Genomic DNA, 18,552 nt, shown 5'->3' on the forward strand with positions numbered 1-18,552 from the left:
GTTAAGAAATGCACACGTTGTATAAACAAACACTTATTAACGAGCCTAAAAGAGGAAAAAAATTACCTCAGCTCTGGATACAAATACAAAAATTAAGTTTAAAGTCCAGTCTTCACCACGGTTATTTTACCAGTACCAGAACCTTTTCTATGTTGGAGAAGGAACAAAGCAATTAGAGCTCCCCCTGGTGGCTGGAGGCTGCAGTAAAGGTCATAAGCTCCACCCCTCTGTCTTAGTGGGCGGGACTTGGACATACAAAATGAAAATACACGTCAAATAAAATATTTAAGGATAGTCTTTGTCATTTCAGGTAGTTAATATAACGTTGATGCGTATTTAAGTGTAAATTTTTTTGAAAAGTTTTGGTTGATGCCATAGAAACAGGATGTGACATAATGACGACCACCAGTCTCTGTGAAGCAGTTGCATGGGGCCATAAGAGAGTTGTAAAAAAAGAAAGAAAGTAAAAACATGAGTGAGTCGTAGAGAAAGTGTGGGCGGGGCATCAATAATGAGGCTCCACCCAGGAAATTAGCGTCAGTTTGGCATAATAACAGGAGGAAGTGGGGACATGTCCATATTTATATACAGACTATGGACTCATTAACAACAACCTTCTCTTGATGTTAAAGATGCACCAGAACCTGTTGCTTTTATTTTAGTCACAAAACCCATAAATACTGTAACAGGAACAACATGTGGCCAAGACTCATGGCTCAGATGTTTGTTGAGTGTTAACAAAACACAGACTTGTTGTGTTTAGGAACCTTTGCTCATTGTCTGACCAGTGACGACACATCTGTCCTAAGACGCCGCCTGAATCTCCTTTACGGTGTAAGACGAGGGTGACGGCGAGTTCACGTAAAGAAATTCACATCCACATGCATTTTTTTTTTCTTCCTTAGTGTCTGAAGGCCGTCGGACTATCACACACACGCAAAACGTTCACAGCTGCCACATGTGGTGACCAGATGTGGTGTAATGTGAAATGAATACCACTGACTACAGGTAGGCGACACACACACACACACACACAGACACACACACACACACACACACACACACACACACACACACACACACACACATAAATAAATCCCCTTCTACACACACACATACACAGACATGAAAATAAACACAAACTGCACAATTACCACAAGCATTACAGTAATTAAGAAGTCAAACACAGATATCAAAGAGAGAGGACCTGAAAGCGTTTAGAGGCCCCTCCTCATATATCTTCACTTTATGAGACAGCAGGCGGGAATAAAGCCGTCTCTCTAATAATGCCCGCTCTGTTTCACATTATCCCTGTTTTTTATTTATTTTTTTTCCTCTGACCGCTAGACTCCTTTGTTAAAGTTTTCCACCCGTGGAACAGCGGGACGGGGCCACGTAAATGAGAGGGTTACAGCGTAACCGTGGAAACAGACAGGTGTTAGAATCAGAATCAGAATCAGAATCACTTTATTGATCCTCGGGGGGAAATTACTTTTCATTACAGCAGCTCCTATTCAAAGTGAACCAGTGTTCAGAACCAATAAGAACAAGTAAGAGTCAGTGGACAATTATAATAAGAACACACACATCCCTGTAAATAAACAGGAACTTTCTGAGAGAATGTTAAAATGAGCTGTTTTCTAAATTAGTGTTATAGCTGCTTTGTTTGTCACTACCTGGTATGAAGGACTTGTACGCGTGCCTGGCTATAAGTGCAACAACTGAAGTTTCTTTGCGCTGATTTAAGACACATTGATTTGTTAGCATAAACTACCTACAACTCGACCTACACCTTACACTCCATGGTGCAGGCAAAAACCGTATGGCTTCCCCAGTGTGATTAACCCACCTGACTATATAGACAGAGTCGTATATATTATAGAGAGTCTGTCCAACCAGGGAACAGAGTCTGATCTGTCCCTCTATGCTGATTGGTTCTGAGCTGGTCACGTGTTTCGTGGGCGCCATGTTGGATACATCTAACCAATATTCACCCACAGAGAAGTGGCAATAACAGAGAATAAAGTTGTATTAAAAGTTAAAATATGCCACAGTGCTCAGCCTACGGCTCCAGCACAGGATCAGGAAAACACGGAGGAAACTCCACCGTTTCCCCAGTGAACAAAAACAGAGAAAGTTATGGAGTAGAAGATTAGAAGATAGTAGAAGATTAAAAGGAAGAACTGGATGTCAGTGGATTTCTCTCTATTATGTGATGAGGTAAATGTCAATGTCTGTGTTTGACGTTTGTTAAGATTTTATATAGAAAAATAAAGTCACACCATCATTAATGTGAACCTTGATCTCAAATACACCACTTTACAAATTAATAAAGTTTGAAGTTAGCCTAGCCTTATGCTAGCCTTATGCTAGCTAGTTATTTAGACTAAAGGCTTAGAAAAATAGCAGCTAGCATCATATATACTGTGAAACCCATGTGTTCATGTAATTTATGTCCATGGAGACACATTTAACTGACACTTAACTTTACCTCAGTAACTACCAAGTTATTATGGCTAGCATGCTAATGCTATAATGAAAATACTAAATAACAGTAAGACTAGTTTAATAGTATTTATAATTTTTCTAAGTAATTTCAACCTTTTAACGGTTGAACATGGAGACTGAGGAGAATGTAAAGGTAAAAATAAGACATTTATTTCAACTTCCGCCCCGTAGGGTCACACTGTAGAAGCTAACCTCTGATGTAGCAAACATGCCGCCATGATTTTGAGTTGGAGGGATTCTCACTAATATACGACTGTTTCCATAAACTCCATACTGCCACCTAGTGGCACAAACATCCACGGCACCCAGAGGAAACAAAAAAACTGAACATGTACTGGTCCCTACAGGTGTTTTGATACGATGCTCACAGAGTAAAGATCTGTTCATTATTTAAATAAAATGAGTCTGCCTTCCAGCTGCTCGTCTCTTCCTGTTCTGTTTCAGCCCGTCTCTGCTCTATTGTTCCATTTTACAGCCCCCACTGCACCTCTTTCCATTTATCTCCCTCTTTCCCCTACTACAAATTTTCTGCCCTCCCTCTTTCTCTGTCTCCACCGCCTCATCTCCATAGCGATGCGGCGCTGCCATGACGACTAAACAGGAACACGGTGGAGGTGGTTTGATAAATGGGTTCTCAGTGCGAGCACATATGTGGAACACGCATGGAACACCCAGGAGAAAACACACTCATCTTCTCTTTTTTTTTTTACGGTTCTACTGTCTCTTTACTTTAATTTACTTCACACTGTTTCTGCTCTAAAACTCCGATTTGATTCCACAGACTTTCTCTTAACACCGAACAGGGAATAAAACCGTGAAGTCCATCTCAAGTCTCCATGCGAAAATCAAATAATTAAGCTGTGCCGACTTTTTAATACTCGACCGCATACTCCACAACAGACGTATGTCCACAATTGCGGGTAATACAAGAACACACGCACAACCTGGCGAGGAACGAGCAGCTATTAGGTTATATAACCTTTTGACAGTTCCCAGCTGGATAGTAACTACGCCTGAAGAGCTGGATCGCTCTCCGTTCACACACACACACACACACACACACACACACATGCACACACACACACACACACATGCACACAGTCCTGGCAGCACAAACAGCAGAAACAACACAAGACCTCCTCTGTAAACTGAACGTAAACCTTCGATTAGCCTTGTTTGTGCCCAAGATAATAACTTTACAAGAACAGCAGGAGTGTGTTTTGAGTGGGATGAAGGAATTTCCACGTAATTTGTAAATGTTTCAAATGGAGTGAAAAATGAACGCTAATCACAGCCCTCCACCTGACTGCCATTTCTCAGAACAGCTTCGAACGAATGTAGCTGCAGCTAGCGTACGTGTTGGTGAAAATAGGCCAATTTCCTGCTCAAAGCAGCAGCGAGAGGAGGAACAATGTGCAGCTGTTTGAGGTGTAGTATGTGGTCTTTGGTCAGAAAGGTGCAGGAAACTATTTTGTTTGTAAGAGAATGCGTATTCAGTGTCGCTTCGAAGCTTTGTGTGCACCTCGGAACTTTCTACATTTCTGCATAAATGTGTTTTCATCTGGACCAGGACGGCCTGTCGTTACTGATGAAGTGGTTCTGTTCTGAGGAATGGGCTAAAATTCCTCCAAGCTGCTGTAGACACTGACCAGCAGTTACCACAAACATTTAGTCACAAGGAGCTCACAGCACACACTGGAAATAGTACAATCAAGCTTAATATTTGTGCTAACTTTAAAGATTTGTGTGAAAATTTGCAGATATGTAGAAATTTCTGAAGGGCACTAAAGCTTTTAAGTGGTGCTGCATGTATATAGCACTAATTAAACACTGATGAATACATTATTGTGTTGCATCCAGAGCATTAATGAGCATTTACACTATATTCAATCCACCGTGTTCAGCTTTAACCTAATCAACCTAATTGCATATGGGACCTACGATCCCCAGGCTCTGCTCCCACCATCCAACCCCATCTCCTCCCCGTGTGTTATGTGCACGCACTTAGATGGAAAACATGACGCTTGTAAATAAGGTCCAGGCATAATCATTGTATAGAGAGGACAGACTGAAAGATTTCTGCACTGTGATCCTGTTCTCCATTCACGGCCTGCATGTGCAGAGAACGTCTGGTATCAGTTTGTGTGCAATAAAACATTATTAGTATTTTTAGCGTGCAGGATGCTGGTTTTGATTTACTGGTGTTTTTATTTTAATTCCAGAAATTTAAAGGAGGAGAAGAACAAAACAGTCATTTCAGGAGAGATTTCATTCAAAAAGCACAAAATCTTATCTGCTTATCTGGTCACTGAAATGTTGCTTTGCAGTAACTTAACGGTTCGGATGTGATCTGTCTGGTTTTTGAGAAATTATTCACTTTTAGATAGTGCACTTTCATATTCTGTGGCTTGAAATGGTTCGAGTTTGGATGAATCTGTGCAGATTCCCACAAAGACGCTGAACATGTGGAAGATGATGAAAGTCTACTCTGGTAAATCCTAAAAAATATGCATATGCAATAATATCTAACATTGAGGGGAAGCAAATATGCACATTACAGGCTCTAAAGATGGAAACAAAATCTTAAATGTGAGACCAAACTTTAAGTGACTGAGCTGAAGAGTGGCCACCATTTAAATGCTATAACCAACAAAAATACTGAGCTTATTATTGTTTTTTTTCTTTATAAAGGATACAGTCCCAACCAACTGGAACTCTGAATAGTTGTCACACTTCCAGCTGCTGAACCAGTGGCAGCGAGAGTCCTTCATGTAGGTGAACATTCCTAAAATATATAGAGAGAAGTGCTCAGAGTTAGACACAAATACGAGAGCAAGGACTCGACAAAAAGAGACACAAAAAGCAAGAGGAACATGAAGGTGAAACAAGATGGAAAAAGAACCACTTAAAAGGAGCAAAACCTAAGAAAGGAAGTATGTGACGACCAGAGCACCGAAGAACTCACGAGGACTAAAACTCATCATCGTTGCTCAGCTGTTTGTTTTCTCTCCACATCACCTGTCAACACCTCATTGACGGCCACAGTGTCTTAAACTGTCGGAGCGATAAAACGGATAACGAGCAGGTTGTTGAGCAGAATGAAGTCGACGGCAGCTTTTCCAGCTCTGACTGAGAGGAACAGCAGCCGTCTGTTCTGACATCTGGACCGCTCACATCCACCGGGCTCAGAAACCGACACCGCTCCACCTCCGGCATAAAAGGCCGACTGTGGGACGGAGCCGGGGCTTTCCCCGCGCTGCTAATGAGGGGAACACAGCTTTCATTGAGTGTGTTGCTTTGGGCCGACGTCCCCTGGCACCGAAAAACACAGACGACCGCGGAAAGGATGGAACAACGATGGAAAGAACAACTCAACCAGAGAGAGAGGGAGACGGAGCAGGAGGCACAGAAGCTCGGGCTGATGTTCGCTTGGTTTTCATTCAACTATCTGTATTTGCAGATTCTATTGTGCCGAACTGGGACGGCTGCATTGCTAATCTCGAGGAAACTTGTGTAAATATTTGAAAAAGCATTTTAACTCGACATGACGTGAGAAGGTTTCTTGTGGTTGGAGGAAATATTGGAGCGACGGTGAAGAGAAGATTGAGAAACCTTTTCCTCACATTTCATCTAAATTGAATTTGGATTTATAGCACAGAGTAAAGGTTTTTGCACACTTTGGGATTTTCTACATGAAAATGAAGCAGATTTTCACAAAAGAGAACCCAAACAAACTAATGAAATAGAAAAATCATGTCTGTGTGTTTTGGTTATTCATCAGAATGGGTCAATAATACATATCAGTGAGGTGAACCTCTAGGATTCCAAGTTAATTTTAAGGTGAAATCAGAGTCCGTGTGTTCAGACGTGTTTCCATGAATGTGATGAGACTGTGATGAGTTCCTGGTTAAGTTCCTGGTTTAGTTTCTGGTTAAATCAGGGATTTGTCTCATGTTTGTGTTGAAGTGTGTGATGACAACAGATCAAAGGAGTTTTGTGAGGAGCTCAGAAAAAGAGTTGTTGTTGCTCATCAGGCTGGAAAAGGTTCCACAACCATCTGTAAAGAGTCTGGAAGCCACAAATAATCCACAGAGAGTCAGACAGATTGAAGACGACTGTTCCCCTCCACAGGAGTGGTCCACCAACAAACATCACTCCATCATAGTGGGAGAGGAACCAGAGGAACCCAGGGGAACTTCTAAGCAGCTAAAGGCCTCTCTCACATTGGCTGATGTTCATGTTGATGAATCCACTCAACAACCAAAGACACTGCTCTCTGTCCACAAAGGACATGTGGGACAATGTTTAGTGGACAGATGAGACCAGAGTAGAATAGTTTGGTTTAAATGTTTGGGCATCGTCATGTTTGGAGATGAACCAACTCTGCATTCCAGCATCAGAACCTCATCCCTCCATGAAACATGGGGGCGCTAATGTCCTGGTTTGGGCCTGTTCTGCTGCATCTGCTCATCATTGATAGACCAATGAACTGTGAATTCTACCAGTGAACTCTGAAAGAAAATGTCAGGACATGAGTCCATGAGCTGAATGTGAAGAGAAACTGGGTCATGGAGGAAGACAAGGAGCCCAAGAACACCAGTGGTTCTCCAGAAGAACCAGATGAATGTTTAGGAACAAGTCAAAGTCCTGACCTTCATCCAGTAGAAATGTTGGAGCATCAGCTGATGAGAGGAAACCACCAACATCTCACAACTCATCTGGTTCTGATCTGGACGGTTCTGATCAAACTCCTCCGACTCATCAGCTGTTACCAGAAATATTGAGTCACAAGGAGCTCACAGCAGAAACTGGAAACAAGGACTCACTTTTATAACTCAGAAATATAAACAAATGACTAATTTCCTCAAAGAGATAAATACTTAAGGATAATATTTCTGTTTTAGGTGTTTGATTTAATGACTTCTGGAAAAGTCTGCCAATGTTTTGAGTCATTTTTATGCAGAAATGCTCCTAGAAATCCTTATCATTGCATCAAAAGCATAACAAATAGCCTCTGACAACAGTTCAACCATGCTATCTCCTCATCTCCCATTTCTTTTTTCTTCAGAGAGATTAACTTTACAGCAGGAACCAGTAGGCTGGGAACTTCGAGTCTTAGTCCGAGTTTGTTGCAAATCTGTCGAGAATGTGCAGGAACGTTTCCACCGTGATCTAAAGCCCAACAAGATTAAGTGAAGCAGCCGGCTGACCCATAAAAAAGAGAGAGACAGCTGTTTTACTACAGAACTTTGGTGCATGTCAAAACAAACTCTTAAACTGGACCTTGGCATTGTGGATTAGGTTCTCATATTCCTGTTGGATGCTGTGTGTGTTCCTCTGCTTAAACGATTAACTCCATCACGTTGATTATGAAACAGTTTTTAATGAGATTTATAAATGTATCTATGAAATAATGGATACTAGTAATCCCTAAAGAGTGTGTGGGTGTGTTTAGTGCAGCCTGAGGTAGGACCTTGGGAAGAAATTGCGTTAGTTTTCTCGTAAATTGTGTCACTCAGGATGAAGGATTTTGAAACATTGACAGAACAGTCGACAAGGAGACGGACAAACACAAGACGTATACAGATAATTGCAGTCCGTAAAGACAGGGCAGGGAAAATGGGAATTGAGAAACAAACTGAGAGAAAAAGACAGTCATAATAAAGAGCCCTCCAATCTGAAAGGAGAGTTCATTTCTGAGTGTCCAAAACCAACAGTGGCCACTTCTCTCAGCCATCTGACACTTATTGCTGCTGCAGCTTCTGACCTGAAAACTCGCGGAGCACATCCACCGAGGCCTCCGCCTAATAAAACCGTACCTTCCACTTTCATCCAATAAAAATATGATTTTCTTTCCGCTTCTTTTCAATAAAGCGCGGCTTCGTTTTCCATCGACTTTGCATCAAACTGGATTTACCCTCCAGATTCTCAACGTTATCTGTTATTTCTACTGCTCCCTGGAGACCAGTTGAAAGGAGAGTTTTTCCATTTTTCTAGATTGAAGGTTCACGGACTCACAGGCTCAAAGCTCCGTGTAGAGTAGCCAGACTTAATTCTTATCACAGCGTTTTGATTTCATTGTGGGGCGTGTTTTAAGCTCTGCATGAAGCATGAAACTGAAGAGTCAAACAACAAACGAGAGCCTTTGTGTTGTAAACAAAATCAACTCCAGTCTGACCGTAGTCTGTGTGGAAGATCTGTCGGACCAGCAGCAGGAACCACTCCTTCGTCAGGCCGCCCATGTCCAGCCCCGCCTCCCCGACAAACGTCACCCGCAGCTTCTTCTTCAGGTCGCACCGCTTCCTCGTCAACTACACGAGGAGGGAAAGACAGAAGAGATCTATGTAGTGTTGCAAGAAGCAGCCGGGACATTAAGGACAGAGACAGTGGGGATATCATTAACACATGCTTTATGGTTGGGTTTAGGTCAGACGGAGCGTTTGAGGTTGACACATGAATGCACGACATTAAAAGAATACTTGCAAATCCTCATGAGACGCTCTGTATATTCACCGGCCTCTCCCAGCATTACCGCTCCACAAATTGTCTCACTAACAACACATTTTAAAAAAAATTGTTATTGCTCCCCAGTATGGGCTAAAAAAATTCCAATTTCCACCCAAGACATCTGTCTGCGTCTTCGAGATGAGTTCCTTCCCTCGTCCCGTCGTTTTCATGTGGGCAACACCCACGGATGTTCCCATTAAAACCCCAACTCACCACTAGTACTTAGGAACTGAGGAAACCCACCAACATCTCAGAACTGAAGCCGTTCTGTTCTGAGAAAAGGGCTAAAATTCCTCCGACTGATCAGCAGCTTCCGGAAGCATTTAGTTGACGTTATTGCTACTTGGAACGACCATTCCTTTGTTTCGGCTTGTTTTCTTGGGCCTAGACAATGATTATTGTTGAATAAAATGAAAACTGGACTGGACTGGACCAGCACCACATTGGGTTAGACCACAAATAATGCTCTTTATTAGGTGAACAGTCTCAGCTCTAGGGCTCCGTAGATATAGAAAACACTCCCTTTAATGTATCCGTGAAGGTTCTCAGTCATCCAGGTAATGGTTTATCCAAAAATGTTAAAAGAAAGGCAACTGGACTTCATCTGAGTGGCTTCTTCAGTTCTAAAGGAACATCTGTGGGTTTTAGCAACCATAAAATGTATGGATCCAGTTTTCTTTTTTGAGGTATCATTCATTGAGGAAAGAAAACATGATGCTCCTATTTTAGCTCCCCACCAGTCCTTTAGAACTAACCAAGGTGACTTCAATGAATCGTTGTCAAGAAAATATTAATTTCACCTATGGCCTTGACCAGGGGATGCTGTCACTAATGAGCAGGCAAACTGACTTTTTATTTTAAAAATCCAGAATAAAACTTTGAAATCAACTCTAAAACAAACATGAAGCCAGATAAGGAAAGTCAAGTCTGTTAGCTCAGGCTACCTGTCACTCAAAGCGGGAACGGCTTCAATTATACAGAATTTTTAAACCTTAATAAAAAATAAATGAACAACCCCCCCTTCAGTTGTCATGAATAGTGAAATAAACCACTTTTTCAAAACCGTATTTGTACCTGGAGAAAATGCAAATATCTCTGCTGTGCACACTGTAACCGAGCGCCTGCAGGATGAACCAGAACCAGTGACTGTGAACTGACCTCATCCAGTGAGTCGCTGAGGAGCTGAGCTCGTCGTACTTTAATGTTGAGAAACAGGAGGTTCATGTCCACTCTCTGCCTGCGAGAAACCTTACTGACCAGGCTTTGCTGTGGAACACAACCACACACAGAATCCATTAAAACCAGTCCTCGTTTCTTCCTTCAAAGAGAAGCTCATCTGTGTCTCACCCTGGCCTGGCTGATCATCTGCTGCTCCGAGTCTTTCTGGATGATGGCTTTCTTCACCACAGTCGACAGGATGAAGGGAAACTGACAGAAAGAAAACCTGAGAGTGGAGAAAAATATGAAAACTTAATTGTCCTGAAAAGTTTTAATCTGTTGCTTTAAAGCTAAAAAAAACATTCCTGACCAGTTCTCAGATGTTTTTTTTTTTTTTTTTTTTAAATTACATGTTTCAACCAAAAGAACAGGTTCTGAAATTAAATCTCCACCCTCGGAGCCTCACAAGCCGAATCGGTCACCACAGCAGCCAGGCCGACGTTTCAACAGTAAACTCTGGATCGCTTTCCTTTATCGGACGTTAACGAGCCGTGACGCAGCGTGAAACAGACTTCATGGCTTCTGAGAGAGACTTTCCACGGTTCTGGATAAACGGCAGCAGCAGGAACCTCATCTCTGCTCGGAAGCAGATTCTCAGAGACACGTCCAGGAATCTGGAACGGTTTCTTTATTTTGAGCTATGTTTGTTTGTGGCTTAATTGATTTGAAAAGAAAACTTTAACTTTAACTAATTTGCATTAAACTAGATGTTACTTGGGTTTTGGAGCATTTTATAAATCTTGTGGATTTCTAAACATAATCTTCATACACTTACCTCTATATATCTGCATCAAACCCTTAATATCTGACATATATTTACACATAAACACACAATATCAATCTCATGTTCATTCCATATTTTACTATATCCTTTTTGTATTATTATTCCTTACATAATGTAAATGTTGCGCCTATATTTTCATATCTTATATATTTATATATATTTATATAATATATTTTAATACTTTGTATTCACTGTGTGCTTTCTTTCTAACTATCCAGTTTATATTAATTATTATAATCATAATAATAATGGATAATGGAACCAAACTATAAAATGTTTCTTTTCTGAAACATTGAGTCATACCACCGTAGATACTACGTTACCCATGAGCCCCTGGGTTTCCTGACATGAAATCAGATGATTTAGGATCTGCACAAAACTGATTTAAAGTTTTGAATCCATCTGACAGGTTACACTTCTAACTTCATCCTGACTTTGAAGTTAGAGGATGTTCCTTACAGCAAAGACTTCTGGGACTTGTAGTTGTTCAAATCGTTGCCTTTATTTAGTAGATTTTTGTTTTTACATCCGAGTGGCTCATGGTTTGTGGCAACAATTCAATCAGGAAAATCCTTTGAGAGTTGAAATGTTTTATCTTTCAGTTTGGATGAAATAAATCCTGGACTCCTGATGTTACTTAAATGTGACGACAGTCTGTAAGCAACAGTTTTTAAGACAGATGGAAAAGGTAAAAGGACACAGTTCTGACCGATTTGAGTTGCCGTAGTTCTGCCAGGTCCTGTACTCCTCCATGAAATCAATGTGCTCAAGGGTGATGTTGTAGAAGTCGGTGAAAGGCATGATGGGAGGGGAGGACACGCTGTTTGCTGCATCTGTGGAGAAGAAAGGGACAAAGAAAGCCAAAAAGAATAAAGAACCTAATCATCTGCAGAGGACAGACATGCGCTGGCAGATGTTAAAGGTGCTCACTGAAGAGGCTGAGCACTTTGGTGGCAGAAGGAATCCACCAGGAGCACTTGGCCAGAGGAGGAAGTTCGTCAGGTTCGGCAGGGAACAGGCGGGTGGAGATGAACTGCAGGAGGCGCTCTACCAGCTGCCTGAAACGCCTCGCTGACAGCCTGGCGTGCACACACACACACACACACACACACACACACACACACACACACACACACACACAGTTAATACTGGTAGCCTGGCACGGTGTGAGCTCCACAACCCCAGAAATATACTGCATGCATAAGAATAGACGCTCGCACTGTAAGAGGATTACAAAGAAATAGCAGTGTTTATGGAGAGGTTTGGTTTCTGGATCTGAGCAGAACTAGACGAGACTTCTAATTTGAAGCAGCTTGGTCGTAAATCAGAACCACAAAGAGCACAAATCCAAATTCTCCTCATTCAGGCTGAGAGAGAGACGTAAAGAAGCAGGAGAAGATAAATCTGACTGGACGGCAGATTAAGATTTTGTGAAATTTGCTTTACTTGAAGGGAAAGCCGAGAGTTTGTCTGCGCCAGCAAAAATCTGCTGGACCAATCAGGTTGCTTGGGGGCGTGGCTTAATGTGGTGATGGACAGAAGTGGCATTTTAGGATATTTTTTTCCACCTGATTCGGGAAATACGCCGAATGCTAACAAATTCCCAATGGAGCGTTATTAAAAATCTAGCGAGCTATGTAGTTTGCCTTTCAACTTATATGGACTAAGGAAGTGGTATACACTGATCAGCCACAACATTATGACCACTGACAGGAGAAGTGAATAACATCGTCCATTTTGTTGGACACTCCTGTAGTGTGAGTCCACGTGTGAAATCTGTCATTTTCTACAAAAATAAAAAGTCTTAAAGCTTCACACTCGCTGACAAAAATGACATTTAACCAGCAGCACAATCACTCCTTTTAAACCTTAAGGTTAATCCCTGACAGAAGCACATGATTTACTGCCAATAAACTGCCATACAATGTTAGGAAGGTGGTCATAATGTTGTGCCTGATCAGTCATAAAAAAAAAAAAAAACTACATGAATTTGATTAAAACTGAGCAGCGAGGCCACATCAGAGAAGGAAAAACAAAAGATGCAGATGAAAAACAAGTCGGTCAAGAAGAAGAGGAAGAACGCAACGGCTGCATTTTGTCTCAATTTTGGGGTTTTTCCACCAAATGACAAGAGAGATTCATCAAGTCTCGGTGCTGCGAGTGAGATTTAGAAGGAGAAGAAAAAAGAAGTTAGCCAGAGGAGAAAGTCTCCGGCCAGAGATGGAAACGCTTCAAATTTATGTTCTCATCCCACTATCAATCACTGGCTAACCCTCCTGCAAAGACCAGATGACAAGGCCCAAATCTGCCTCTATGTCGCAAAGTTATTTAAAGACCTTCAAATCCTATCTTCTTCTTCACAGGGGAATTTACAGTCTGTTGGAGACACGCGCTCTCTCCTCAGACCCAGGTTGGATTGAGAAAAAAACAGCAAAAGACAAACAGCCTCACAAATGCAACGTGAAGACAGACCTACCTTTTGAGCCAGTGAACCAGGAAGTGGAGGTCGGCCTCAGACAGAGCAGCGATCTGCCTCAACAGGTGAGCGTAGATCACGTAGGTGCTGGTGCTGGAATACTGGGGGTTCTACAGACACACACAGAGGAATCACATCAGAGAAGCCGATTTTAAAAGACACCGTGTCTGAACTGTCTGTCAGTATGAAGATCTACGGTCTGACACAGTCAGAAAAAGAATAAAAAGAAATAAATAATGTTCTTTTTTATCCTATACAACGTCCACAAAATCAGCATTACACACATAATATCTGCAGCTACATCCATGCATCAATCATCTATCCATCCATCCATCCACTTATCATCCATCCATCCCTATATCCTTTCATCCATCCATAAAAGCAAATCAATAAAATAACAAAAACACAATTAAAAACCAAGTTAAAATCCCATTTAAATTCTCTTTCCTCCCAACCAGTCTGATTATTATTAGTTTGATAAGTTGCAACAGTCCAAAAAACAAACCCCACTCAGCCCATTTATTTGGACGAGAGGATGAAAACAAATGTTCCCAGCGGCCCTGGTGGTCTCCATCACGGCCATTTTATTAATTATCTCAGTGAGTGGGAGGTTGTAACGCAGAGAGAAATGATGGACAACGCAACGAAAACAAGACAACAGTTCAAATAAACCTGAATTAATAATCCAGTACACAGACCCTCTGCAACAGACGGTTAGAATTAGTTAGCATGAGACACAGGGAAGAAGGATGACTACAGGTTTAGGCTGTCTTTGAGGACAATAACGTCCACAATTTAGTCAACAAAGTCAACAAACTGGAAAACCCTTCTCTGAACGTTCACACAGTGAACCATCAGAGGGTCTAATCTGGCAACATCAATCTACAAAGTGCATGAATATACTTTCTTGCAAAAACCGCGCCCCCCTTAGTTACTGTTGCTAACCCTGTCCCCCTTAGTTACTGTTGCTAACCCTGTCCCCCTTAGTTACTGTTGCTAGCCCGACAAGCCTCTTGACCCAACGGGGTCTCATCACAGTGTCATGGCGGGCAGAGGTTCCTGCAATACCTGCGCGATATCCTCCAGATCAAGGCGAAACTTTTCACAGCATGCAGTGAAGAGATATATTCAAAATATTAAAATATGCAACGAAGCAAAAGCACACCGGTCAAAATCTGAGAATCCCCATGGAGCACAGCCTCAGGACCAGGCTGTCCATTCACAAAATGCTACATCAAAGATGAAAACAAAATCAGTTTAAATTAGCTGTTGGGACGCTGTGTTCCACTTTAAACTGATGGAACATAACGTTAGAGAGAGCTCCTAGCATTGGGACCTATGCTAGGAGCTATGGTTTGCTAGCTAACCTGAACACATTAGCTAGCTAGCTAGCTAGCTAACATTAAGTTAATTAACGTTAGTTAGGCACCAACATCAGGAATATTCGACAAAAGAAACCATAACTTTGATAAACAGTTTTGTGTATATGAGCGTCTTGCTAGCTCGATGTTCACTAGCTAGCTATCACCACAGCTTTAGCCCATTCTAGCCTTAACTAATAGTTGATGTTCAATTGCATGTTTCTATTGATTCTATTGATGAAATTGGACAGAGAGAGGTGGATGTCAAACTTAGGAAAGTGACAGGATATCCCAGACCGGCGAGCAACACAGCATGGTTTGCCAGTGGTGTTCTGTACCAATGCATGATGCATAAAATGAACGCAGGATTCAGGCTCTGAGCATCGTAGCTGTCGAAATCTGAAGCCATTTTCTTCTCCTCCAACCAGTCTCTCAACACGTCCATGCAACATGCTGTGTTTTTTTTTTCATGTCTGTCCTCTTCAATTTGATCAGTCTGTCTCTCGTCCAGTTGCTTGTGCAGCCGTGAATCCAGCGTTTTGTCCTCTCCAAATATATTAAATGTTATATTAGAAAAATACTCCATTTTGCCTGTAATGGGGTGTGTGCATCGAGAAGTAATCACCAGTGAATACTGGTGAATGATGAGTCAGAATGGAGAATTCAAGAGAGCCATGTTCTAAATGCAAACATTCACTTCTGTGGAAAAAATCTGGAGTTGTCGTTATTTATTATTGGATATTATGCTATAATGTTACTGGTGCACCCTGAACTAAAATGAGTTTGACACCTCTGCCTTAGAGAGTGATGAAATATGCAGCCACATATAAACAGTTGTAGTTCTTTTGTTTTGTTTTTTTTCCCTCCAGCATGACTCACTTTCACTTCGACAATACCAGCTAGGATGCAATAAAAGCAACAACAGATGACATAAGTGAGAACGGCTCTATTGAGGCCGTGCGAGGGTTTAACGCAGGAAAGAAGAAGTAGCTGTAGCTTGAAGAGCCATTAAAAGAGGGAGAGTCATGATCGGACAGGAAACTCAGCTACTCAGCTACAACATGACCTCACCCAGTCCCAGGGTGTATCTGTGTGTATGTGTTGTTCTCACGAGAGCTGGAAGAGGAGTCCTCAAAGTCAAATTTGAAATTTGGCTCACAAAAAAAATATATATATATATATGTGTGTGTGTGTGTGTGTGTGTGTGTGCGCTGATGGAGCATAGAACTACAGTAAATTCCCGTCTTTATCTGATTCTAATTCCCCAAAACCATATATGGCAATCAGACTGGAGGGAGAAAGAGAAGACTGCATTTAAGTGAGTCACGTAAATGAAAAGAGAGCTTGTACAAGAAAAAGCATTGATAAGAAGAGCCAAAAAGACCCAAAAAGGGAAAGCGGGAATAAAAACTGTTGCTCCGTTACGTCGGGATAAGAGAAGAAGTCCTGATCTGACCCGCAGAATCAGGCTCGTGTTAATATTTAGGATCAGATTCAGCTTCACAAATCTAAGCCACCTGTAACCCAGCTGGTTTGACTGCAGACGCACAGCACGAGGATATAGAGAACCGCAGATATAAAGGAGAAGCAGGCGGACGCTTCATTGTTGTAAATATTGATTCTGACAGCGTTCGTCAGTTCGGCAGCACGGACAGAGTCGCTTTAGATTTAAACGTCTGCTCCAGAGTCCTGAGGCTAGAACACACAATCAAAACATGTGCTGTGTCCAGAACAGAAGGCTGAATCAACAGCTCTGAATGTCAGCGACCCGCAAAGAGAAACAAAAGCACTGGATGCCCCTTTTTAATGGAACCTTTACCTCACCACTGGACCAGAACCGTGAGCAGCTGGTTGTTGACTTGGGGACAGGATCCAGATTTAGGAACAAAATGGAAAGACTCTCACAACTGCTGCATTTCCATTTCCCTCAGAAATGTGCAAAACTGGCAATTGGTTTTTCAGACATATCGATATAAAAGTTGATCTCTAAAGTTCAATGGAAACACTTTTTTTTTGTCATTTCACTGGAGATGATGCAGGGGGTCCATTGAAATCCATATTCCTCAAAGTGATACTTGTCGTACTTTGGATTTGTGCCACAAGTTCCTAATTTCCCACAATGCAAAGGTGGCTCAAAAACCCAGAAACAGTTTCTGTTTGAGCAGAGTTCATTTCTGGAGTTAATCTCAAGTTTGAGTTTATTATGTCGTGACTGTGACATTTTAACTGTGTCTCAATTTATCTCACCTGAACGAGAATGAAATAGGCTCGCAGGTCGTCTTTTGTCCGAGGTCTGAAAACAGAACAGAGCGAAAGTCAGAAAGTCAATGAGACACTGCAAAACAAAAACAACAAAAGCAATGCAGACGAGATTCCTCTGTGAGCCATGCCAGATTAAACGGATTCAGGAGCTGCACTGGACAAACACGGAGATTCTTTCTTCATGTAACTCTAGAAGATCAAGCAAATTCACTAAAGTATTCCTCGAAGCTAAACGGCTACATTGAATCAAACTTAGCTTAGAAATCAGATGCGTTTCACTATGAATCCTCTTTAACGAGAGATCCTCGTGACTTTGTGTTGGTGCAGAGTTCACGGGAGTGTCACAGGAGTTCGTCTCACCCTTTCCACTCCCTCAGCAGGCTGTTGATGATCCCTTTCAGCACCGACTTCTGGATGTCCTGAGGCTGGACACGCAACCAAAACATGGTCAGTGTCCAAAACAGAAGGTTGAATCAACATCCCTGAATGTCGGCGACCCGCAAAGAGAAACCAAAGCACGGCACCACATTTTTAGCCAAGGACGTTAACATCTGTCCAGCTTTAGGTACCACAGGTGGTCACACCTGGCATTAAAATGTTAAAACTGTGTTTACTTCATGCATTATTTAAAGCGTTGTTTGCAGTGGATGACCATGATTAGGACGGGAACGCGTCTATTAAAGTTGTTCAATGTTCTACAAGAGTTTCTTACAATGTGTCTCTGCATGCGTCCCTAGCCAGAACTTGAGGTCTGATCTCGGTTTGTAAATAAGCACAGACACAGTAGAATATTCTATCAGCTGCTGTCTCTAACGGATCTCTACCTACCACTGGATCAGAACCAGGAACAGATGGTATAAATATCTGTATAACCTCTCTACAAGCTGGAAAGTTCTAATTTACTCTAGATACAAAGACTCAGCATTGATTCTAGTTCAGATTAGTGCATCACATGTATATTTCCAGTTCTGTATCTTTCCAAATGGTATATATAGTTTTTACTTCTTTCTTGCTAAGTTTTTTCTTTAATTTATTGTTATGTGGCGCTGATACACCAGGTAAAATTCATGTGTATATTGTACATTTGGCCAATAAAGAGATTTTAGTTTCATTCTCAGCTCCAGGTCCAGAATCTTGTAAAAGACTCGTCACTAATGAACAGACGTCACTGATTCAGGTTCATTTCTACCAGTGGATGAATGAATGAGTCCAACTCCTCTTCTGCTGAGTAGGAAGTCTACTCCCTAACCAAGGGAATGAGGTCACACGGGTCCTAGACCACCTCCACATGTGTTCACACCTGGACTTAAAGCTGGACACTAGAGATCAGATCCCTCAGGACAAATGTTAACTTTAAATCTTTTAGTTTTTTTGTTTAAAAGATCCTCTGCAGCTTTTCCATTCGCTGACTTGACTGAACTGTTGGTGGTTATGGA

The 18,552-nt window shown here is 41.7% G+C and overlaps 1 protein-coding gene across 1 annotated transcript in view; it reads right to left on the minus strand.

Annotated features, from left to right (window-relative positions):
• The window catches only part of hectd2 (HECT domain containing 2), a 46,022-nt gene that overhangs the window by 13,212 nt on the left and 14,258 nt on the right, over positions 1 to 18,552 (minus strand). Inside the window, exons 6-14 of the mRNA XM_047602607.1 lie at positions 17,477 to 17,541; positions 17,102 to 17,147; positions 13,494 to 13,603; positions 11,948 to 12,096; positions 11,727 to 11,850; positions 10,363 to 10,459; positions 10,174 to 10,281; positions 8,687 to 8,819; positions 5,205 to 5,293 (exon numbers count right to left, since the gene is read on the minus strand). Of these exons, the coding sequence (XP_047458563.1) occupies positions 5,205 to 5,293; positions 8,687 to 8,819; positions 10,174 to 10,281; positions 10,363 to 10,459; positions 11,727 to 11,850; positions 11,948 to 12,096; positions 13,494 to 13,603; positions 17,102 to 17,147; positions 17,477 to 17,541 (921 nt within the window). The remainder of the gene's footprint in view (positions 1 to 5,204; positions 5,294 to 8,686; positions 8,820 to 10,173; positions 10,282 to 10,362; positions 10,460 to 11,726; positions 11,851 to 11,947; positions 12,097 to 13,493; positions 13,604 to 17,101; positions 17,148 to 17,476; positions 17,542 to 18,552) is intronic.

The sequence above is a fragment of the Mugil cephalus genome, chromosome 13 (genome assembly GCF_022458985.1).
Source record: "Mugil cephalus isolate CIBA_MC_2020 chromosome 13, CIBA_Mcephalus_1.1, whole genome shotgun sequence".
Classification (NCBI taxonomy): Eukaryota; Metazoa; Chordata; class Actinopteri; order Mugiliformes; family Mugilidae; genus Mugil; species Mugil cephalus.